The following is a 10,718-nucleotide window of genomic DNA, read 5'->3' as shown; positions in this document are numbered from 1 at the left end:
ATAACAAGTCTTGTTACTGTAGAATGGGAAACGAGATATGTCTCATACTTAACAAAGAGTATTGATATTCATTAAATTTTATTTGTAAAATTCCTTAAACAATTTAGTTATGCCTCATATGAGTTCGCTAAATTTCCTTCGGAGAAGTTTTCCGCTACTGATACAAGATTACGAACATATTTGTTCCAAAATCATGACCTTCTGTTTCAGCCAGTAAGGGATTAGAAGTCAACATATCGTTAGGTGCGTTGCAGTTACTCATATTCCGTCTAGCAATAAGATATTGCAGAGGGTCGGAGTTCAGAACTATTTCTTAATGAACTTTATTCACGCGACAACCACGGGCTGGCCAGGAATATCACTCTTTCGATCGATTTTAAGACATATATTAACCACTGTCTTTATTATGAAAAAAACCCCAATCTGGCTGACACGGTTTTTCAAATATTTTTAATAAAAAATACACAGATTTTAAATTCTCACCAAAATTAAACCCAAATGAAAATATAGACTTTAATTGTTAAGACAGTTTGTTTGTTGAATTGTATTTTATTTATACCATTGCGAGACAGCATGATCGTAATATACACCCTATTTTGTAACGAACCTGTTTCATTCAAACGTAATTAATCTAAAGTATAACGAAATGTAAAGTTGTGTTTTAAAATCGAGAAGTTTTGTTTGTGATTTCTAAAATATGATTTATTTATAGTATGTGTTTGATCTGTTAATTCACTGAATTCGACTTTTATGCTAAGAAATATATATTACAACGATAATTATGTTTCCGTAGTCTTCGGTATATGTTAGATGTTTTATGATATCAAATCGTTGTTGACTTGATGGAAAGAACTACTACCTGTCCTGCATCCAATCAATATACACAATTGTTATATTAAATAACATGATCAATACTAGAATAGATATCCGACTGTACAAAGGGCAGACATCTAAAACATCTGTTCGTCCCACACAGGCGATTTATATAGGGCACGGCAAATAGTTCCCTTCTTTTATTCTCCTCTCTAGATCTGCGCGCGCCTATTGCAGTTTCTGTGTTGCTTCCAGGTGAAACGTTAGCAGGATTAGATTGGACGTTATCAAAGCCTCGCTCCTTTCGAGTTCCTGAAATAATCAACATACATTTCCTCATTAAGATTCTTCAACATTTGAAAAATGTTGTGAAAACGCTGAATGTATTTAACAAAAACGAGTTCAACAGAATGATAGAACGGTGTCCAATACCGTATGAATCTCACCAAATATATAATAACACATAGTAGATGAGGTATGACACCACACAGTAGATGATATATGACACCACATAGTAGATGAGGTATGACACCACATAGTAGATGAGGGATGACACCACATAGTAGATGGGGTATGACACCACACAATAGATGAGGGATGACACCACATAGTAGATGAGGTATGACACCACACAGTAGATGATATATGACACCACATAGTAGATGAGATATGACACCACATAGTAGATGAGGTAAGACACCAAATAGTAGATGAGGTATGACACCACATAGTAGATGAGGTAAGACACCACATAGTAGATGAGGTAAGACACCACATAGTAGATGAGGGATGACACCACATAGTAGAAGAAGGATGACACCACATAGTAGATGAGGGATGACACCACATAGTAGATGGGGTATGACACCACACAATAGATGAGGGATGACACCACATAGTAGATGAGGTATGACACCACATAGAAGATGAGGTATGACACCACGCAGTAGATGAGGGATGACACCACATAATAGATGAGGGATGACACCACATAGTAGATGAGGTATGACACCCCATAGTAGATGAGGGATGACACCACATAGTAGAAGAAGGATGACACCACATAGTAGATGAGGTATGACACCCCATAGTAGATGAGGGATGACACCACATAGTAGAAGAAGGATGACACCACATAGTAGATGAGGTATGACACCCCATAGTAGATGAGGGATGACACCACATAGTAGAAGAAGGATGACACCACATAGTAGATGAGGTATGACACCCCATAGTAGATGAGGGATGACACCACATAGTAGATGGGGTATGACACCACACAATAGATGAGGGATGACCCCACATAGTAGATGAGGTATGACACCACATAGTCGATGAGGGATGACACCACATAGTAGATGAGGTATGATACCACATAGTAGATGAGGTAAGACACCACATAGTAGATGAGGGATGACACCACACAGTAGATGAGGGATGACACCACATACAATGTAGTAGATGAGGTATCACATCACATAGTAGATTAGATATGACACCACATAGTAGATGAGGTATGACACCACACAGTAGATGAGGTATGACACCACACAGTAGATGAGGTATGACACCACACAGTAGATGAGGTATGATACCACATAGTAGATGAGGTAAGACACCACATAGTAGATGAGGGATGACACCACATAGCAGATGAGGGATGACACCACATAGGGATGACACCACATAGTAGATGAGGGATGACACTACATAGTAGATGAGGTATGACACCACATAGTAGATGAGGTATGACACTACATAGTAGATGAGGTATGACACCACATAGTAGATGAGGTATGACACCACATAGTAGATGAGGCATGACACCACACAGTAGATGAGGGATGACACCACATACAATGTAGTAGATGAGGTATGACATCACATAGTAGATGAGGTATGACACCACATAGTAGATGAGGTATGACACCACATAGTAGATGAGGTATGACACCACATAGTAGATGAGGTATGACACCACATAGTAGATGAGGTATGACACCACATAGTAGATGAGGTATGACACCACATAGTAGATGAGGTATGACACCACATAGTAGATGAGGTATGACACCACATAGTAGATGAGGTATGACACCACATAGTAGATGAGGTATGACACCACATAGTAGATGAGGTATGACACCACATAGTAGATGAGGGATGACACCACATAGTAGATGAGGTATGACACCACATAGTAGATGAGGTATGACACCACACAGTAGATGAGGGATGACACCACATAGTAGATGAGGGATGACACCACATAGTAGATGAAGTATGACACCACACAGTAGATGAGGTATAACACCACATAGTAGATGAGGAATGACACCACATAGTAGATGAGGTATGACACCACATATTAGATGAGGTATGACACCACATAGTAGATTAGGGATAACACCACATAGTAGATGAGGTATGACACCACATAGTAGATGAGGTGTCATACCTCATCTACTATGTGGTCTACTATGTGGTGTCATCCCTCATCTTCTATGTGGTGTCATACCTCATCTACTGTGGTGTTATCCCTAATCTACTATGAGGTATGACACCACATAGTAGATTAGGAATGACACCACATAGTAGATGAGGGATGACACCACATAGTAGATGAGGTATAACATCACATAGTAGATGAGGTATAACACCAAATAGTAGATAAGGGATAACACCACATAGTAAATGAGGTATGACACCACATAGTAGATAAGGGATAACACCACATAGTAGATGAGGTATGACACCACATAGTAGATGAGGGATGACACCACATAGCAGATGAGGGATGACAACACATAGTAGATGAGGGATGACACCACATAGCAGATGAGGGATGACACCACATAGTAGATGAAGTATGACACCACACAGTAGATTAGGTATAACACCACATAGTAGATGAGGAATGACACCACATAGTAGATTAGATATGACACCACATAGTAGATGAGGGATGACACCACATAGCAGATGAGGGATGACACCACATAGTAGATGAGGGATGACACCACATAGTAGATGAGGTATGACACCACACAGTAGATGAGATATGACACCACATAGTAGATGAGGAATGACACCACATAGTAGATTAGATATGACACCTCATAGTAGATGAGGGATGACACCACATAGGTATGACACCACATAGTAGATGAGGTATATGACACCACATAGTAGATGAGGAATGACACCACATAGTAGATGAGGTATGACACGACACAGTAGATGAGGGATGATACCACATAGTAGATGATATATGATACCACATAGTAGATGAGGGATGACACCACATAGTAGATGATATATGATACCACATAGTAGATGAGGTATGACTCCACATAGTAGATGATATATGATACCACATAGTAGATGAGGTATGACTCCACATAGAGATGAGGTATGACACCACATAGTAGATGAGGTAAGACACCAATTAGTAGATGAGGTATGACACCACATAGTAGATTAGGGATGACACCACATAGTAGATGAGGTATAACACCACATAGTAGATGAGGAATGACACCACATAGTAGATGAGGTATGACACCTCATAGTAGATGAGGTATGACACCACATAGCAGATGATGTATGACAACAGATATTAGATGAGGTATGACACCACACAGTAGATGATATATGACACCACATAGCAGATGAGGTATGACACCACATAGTGGATGAGGTATGACACCACATAGTAGATGATGTATGACAACAGATATTAGATGAGGTATGACACCACATAGTAGATTACCACATAGTAGATGAGGTATGACACCACACAGTAGATGAGGGATGATGACACCACATAGTAGATGAGGTATGACACGACACAGTAGATGAGGGATGATACCACATAGTAGATGATATATGATACCACATAGTAGATGATATATGACACCACATAGTTGATGATATATGATACCACATAGTAGATGATATATGACACCACATAGTTGATGATATATGATACCACATAGTAGATGATATATGACACCACATAGTTGATGATATATGATACCACTGACACCACATAGTAGATAAGGTATGACACCACATAGTAGATGAGGTAAGACACCAATTAGTAGATGAGGTATGACACCACATAGTAGAGTAGGGATAACACCACATAGTAGATGAGGTATGACACCTCATAGTAGATGAGGTATGACACCACATAGCAGATGAGGTATGACACCACATAGTAGATGATATATGACACCACATAGTTGATGATATATGATACCACATAGTAGATGAGGTATGACTCCACATAGTAGATGATATATGATACCACATAGTAGATGAGGTATGACTCCACATAGTAGATGATATATGATACCACATAGTAGATGATATATGACACCACTTAGTAGATGAGGTATGACACCACACAGTAGATGAGGGATGATGACACCACATAGTAGATGAGGTATGACACCACATAGTAGATGATGTATGACAACAGATATTAGATGAGGTATGACACCACACAGTAGATGAGGGATGATACCACATAGTAGATGATATATGATACAACATAGTAGATGAGGTATGACACCACATAGTAGATGATATATGACACCACATAGTAGATGAGGGATGACACCACATAGTAGATGATATATGATACCACATAATAGATGAGGGATGACACCACATAGTAGATGAGGTATGACACCACATAGTAGATGAGGTATGACACCACATAGTAGATGAGGTATAACACCACATAGTAGATGAGGAATGACACCACATAGTAGATGAGGTATGACACCACATAGTAGATGAGATATGACACCACATAGTAGATTAGGGATGACATCACATAGTAGATGAGGTATGACACCACATAGTAGATGAGGTATGACACCACATAGTAGATGAGGTATGACACCACATAGTAATAAGGTATGACACTACACAGTAGATGAGGGATGACACCACATAGTAGATGAGGTATGACACCACATAGTAGATGAGGTATGACACCACATAGAAGATTAGGGATGACACCACATAGTAGATGAGAAATGACAACACATAGTAGATGAGGTATGACACCACATAGTAGATGAGATATGACACCACATAGAAGATTAGGGATGACACCACATAGTAGATGAGGTATGACACCACATAGTAGATGAGGGATGACACCACATAGTGGATGAGGTACGACACCACATAGTAGATTAGGGATGACACCACATAGTGGATGAGGTATGACAACACATAGAAGATTAGGGATGACACCACATAGCAGATGAGGGATGACACCACACAGTAGATGAGGGATGACGAATGACACCACATATTAGATGAGGGATGACACCACATAGAAGATTAGGGATGACACCGCATAGTAGATGAGGTATGACAACACATAGTAGATGAGGTATGCCACAACATAGTAGATGAGGGATGACACCACATAGTAGATTAGGGATGACACCACATAGTGGATGAGGTATGACACCACATAGTAGATGAGGTATGACATCACATAGTAGATGAGGTATGACACCACATAGTAGATGAGGGATGAAACCACATAGTAGATGTGGGATGACACCACATAGTAAATGAGGGATGACACCACATAGTAGATGAGGGATGACACCACATAGTGGATGAGGTATGACAACACATAGTAGATGAGGTATGACATCACATAGTAGATGAGGTATGACATCACATTAGATGAGGGATGACACCACATAGTAGATGAGGAATGACACCACATAGTAAATGAGGGATGACACCACATAGTGGATGAGGTACGACACCACATAGTAGATGAGGGATTGCTCCACATAGTAGATGAGGGATTGCTCCACATAGTAGATGAGGGATGACACCACATAGTAGATGAGGTATGATACCTCATAGTAGATGATATATGATACCACATAGTAGATGAGGTATGATACCACATAGTGGATGAGGGATGACACCACATAGTAGATGAAGAATGACACCACATAGTAGATGAGGTATGACACCACATAGTAGATGAGGTATGACACCACATAGTAGATGAGGTATGACACCACATAGTAAATGAGGTATGACACCACATAGTAGATAAGGAATGAGACCACATAGTAGATGAGGTATGACACCACATAGTAGATGAGGTATGACACCACATAGTAGATGAGGGATGACACCACATAGTAGATGCGGGATGACACCACATAGTAGAAGAGGGATGACACCACATAGTAGATGAGGTATGACACCACATAGTAGATGATGAATGACACCACATAGTAGATGAGGAATGACACCACATAGTAGATGAGGTATGACACCACATAGTAGATGAGGTATGACACCACATAGTGGATTAAGGATAACACCACATAGTATATGAGGGATGACACCACATAGTAGATGATGGATGACACCACATAGTAGATGAGGTATGACACCACACAGTAGATGAGGTATGATACCACATAGTAGATGAGGTATGACACCACATAGTAGATGAGGTAGGACAACACATAGTAGATGAGGTATGACACCACATAGTAGATGAGGTATGACACCACATAGTAGATGAGGGATGACACCACATAGTAGATGAGGTATGACACCACATAGTAGATGAGGGATGACACCACATAGTAGATGAGGGATGACACCACATAGTAGATTAGGGATGACACCACATAGTAGATGAGGTATGACACCACATAGAAGATTAGGGATGACACCACATAGTAGATTAGGGATGACACCACATGGTAGATTAGGGATGACACCACATAGTAGATGAGGTATGACACCACATAGAAGATTAGGGATGACACCACATAGTAGATTAGGGATGACACCACATAGCAGATGAGGTNCCGAATACAATAGGGAATACCAGGATGGGGCCTGGCCTAATCCCTGACCATAGTACATGTAGCATATTCATTCTCTGAATCTCTCTATCTTGTACGCTCATCTCACTCACTCTGTCTATTTTTTCTCTTATTCATTTTCTTTCTTTCTACTCAATTTCTCTTACATTTATTTCAATTTCAATTTGCAAAAATCGCTTGTAACTTGTTCCCCAATTGTTGATATCTGTTAACGCTTTCAATTGCATTGAGTGTTTTACACACTTCAAAAAATGCTGTGTGAAGTCAGCAACTTCATATTCATCATCAAACTTTATCTTATTTTTTTCTTTCCATACGTGCCACTTTGTAGTAAAGACAAACAAATTGATTATTGCATTAATATAAACTTTATTTCATTCCAAATTAAGTTGCATTACATCACATAACATACATTATATGCATTATATTCTTGGTTTAAATTACAGCTTCCTAACATTACAACTTTCTCAGTTATTTGGTATATTTGATTTTAATTTGATATTTCCTGTAAGGCTTTGTTTATCAATGAGTCAACTGTTCTCCAAATTTCTGTTATTTTATTGCATCTGAAGAATAAATGAATTTGATTTTCCTGAACTATATGACAAAGTGTACATAAACCGTTTGACAGTCTCATTTTAAATAATTTTGCCTCCGTAGAAATAATATCATGTAAGCATTTCCATTGGAAANCACAGTAGATGATATATGACACCACATAGTAGATGAGATATGACACTACATAGTAGATGAGGTATGATACCACATAGTAGTTGATATATGATACCACATAGTAGATGAGGTATGACAACACATAGTAGATGATATATGATACCACATAGTAGATGAGGTATGACTCCACATAGTAGATGAAGTATGACACCACATAGTAGATGATATATGATACCACATAGTAGATGAGGTATGATACCACATAGTAGATGAGGTATGATACCATATAGTAGATGAGGTATGACACCACATAGTAGATGATATATGACACCACATAGTAGATGAGGTATGATACCACATAGTAGAGGATATATGATACCACATAGTAGATGAGGTATGATACCACATAGTAGATGATATACGATACCACATAGTAGATGAGGTATGATACCATATATTAGATGAGGTATGACACCACATAGTAGATGAGGTATGACACCACACAGTAGATGAGGTATGACACCACATAGTAGATGAGGTATGACACCACATAGTAGATGAGGTATGATACCGCAGTATAACGATGTACTCCTCTGATTTTTTATTTTTTTATTAAACTTTTTCTGATATGTATTTTTGGAAAAAAGGAGTTGATGGTTTAATCGGAAATGCAATATATATATAAATTTTCAACGTGCTCGTTTTCGTGCTATTATGATCGGTCAAAGATATCAACTTAACATAATATGCGATATTTGCCGTAAGCAAAACAAATTCCTTCACTATTTTCTAAGTGTGCAATTATAGTTCTATGAATGTTTGCACAATAGAAATATGTATTATTTTCTTCTAAATCATAAAAGTGCAAATTCTTCAATTAATCTTCTTCTCTCATAGAAGAAATTTAGGTTACCCCTACCTCTGATTTTAAACTAAAAAAAACCTGAATAGAGACACCTACCCTTGACTGTATTGTCCAGAGTGACTGCGATGATTATTCCCAATATCATCGGGAATCCAATTATGATCTCTATCACCTTATCAAGCTCGTAATGTCCTGAAATCATAATCAAACAATTCTGTTTTTGTTTGTTTGCTTTGGAACATTTTCCGAACATTTACAATGAATTTAAATTTATATTAATGTGATTAATTTTTCTTTTGATAGCAGAATGCCTAAGTAATACCAGTCCTATATCTAAACCTCCAACAAATCATAAAAGTGAAGAGTCAAATGCAAAATATGCTAATAATAGAAATAGTGTCATATAATAGAAATATGAAACCTTGGTCAGTGAGACTCGGTATGTTCAGCCTTAATGAATGTACCATGTAGACGATGTTAACCAGAATGGAACGCGCAAACACTTTATCTCGGAGTTGCCTTTGGTCAGTTGGCATTCATACTGTCTATACAGAATCCACCTAGAAACTGTTGCGTACATTAATCCACCATTATTGCATTCTGTTTATCTCACAGGAAATTAAGTTACACTGATCAAATTACAGCATCAGTTCAAATATTGTATAAAGCTTAAAAATGTCTTATACTTTCTCTGAAGTACAAACATGCCCCCTGGAAAACTGATATACCATCTGGAATAATAGAAAGCAAACTAATACAGATACTCCGTGTAGAATGTTTATTACCCTTCTGAAATACAGATTTAAAACTTGGAATACAGATTAATATTTCTTGAATACAGATGTATACCCTCTAAAATGTAACTATGCCCTCTACAATACTATATCCTCTACACTTCAGATATACCCTTCTGGGACATATACGCCAGAGGCAATAAGGAGGCACGGTAGTCTAGTGGTAAGACGCCGCGCTCGTGACCGAAGGGTTGCGGGTTCGAGTCACTGGTTTGGCAGTGCTAGACCTGTTGAATGCTAGCAGTGAGCGCCGATATGGAAGCACCGGCTGTATGCTCCCCAGGGAGTTGAGAAAGATGGCTGGTTGCAAAGGCCCTATAACCACGGATAAAAACTTGTGAACCGTTTTGAGACGACCTACGATCTAGGTGGTGATAAAGCGGTATTTTTAAATGATAATAATTTTTGAATGAGTTCTTGTTCCTTGAACATATTGTGAAGTCAAAATTTCAGACGAACATTGTGACTAGTCCATACACGGTCTTACCTATTGTTAATCCTATACAGTTATACTGTAGTACAGTGAACTTCAGGCAATCAGACGAACGTTGTGACTAGTCCATACACGGTCTTACCTATTGTTAATCTTATACAATTATACTGTAGTACAGTGAACTTCAGGCAATCAGACGAACGTTGTGACTAGTCCATACACGGTCTTACCTATTGTTAATC

General features: G+C 38.5%; 1 protein-coding gene across 1 annotated transcript in view; it reads right to left on the bottom strand.

Moving 5' to 3' along the window:
- Positions 1-308: 308 nt before the first annotated feature.
- LOC110459300 (solute carrier family 23 member 2-like) overlaps positions 309-10,718 on the bottom strand; it is a 26,670-nt gene continuing 16,260 nt past the window's right edge. Inside the window, exons 8-9 of the mRNA XM_021511483.1 lie at positions 9,346-9,441; positions 309-1,125 (exon numbers count right to left, since the gene is read on the bottom strand). Coding sequence (XP_021367158.1) covers positions 896-1,125; positions 9,346-9,441 — 326 coding nt within the window. The 3' untranslated portion in view covers positions 309-895. The remainder of the gene's footprint in view (positions 1,126-9,345; positions 9,442-10,718) is intronic.

The sequence above is a fragment of the Mizuhopecten yessoensis genome, unplaced genomic scaffold, assembly GCF_002113885.1.
Source record: "Mizuhopecten yessoensis strain PY_sf001 unplaced genomic scaffold, ASM211388v2 scaffold10017, whole genome shotgun sequence".
Lineage (NCBI taxonomy): Eukaryota > Metazoa > Mollusca > Bivalvia > Pectinida > Pectinidae > Mizuhopecten > Mizuhopecten yessoensis.
The sequence above is the reverse complement of the archived record's forward strand: the minus strand, read 5'-3'. Positions and strand labels throughout refer to the sequence as shown.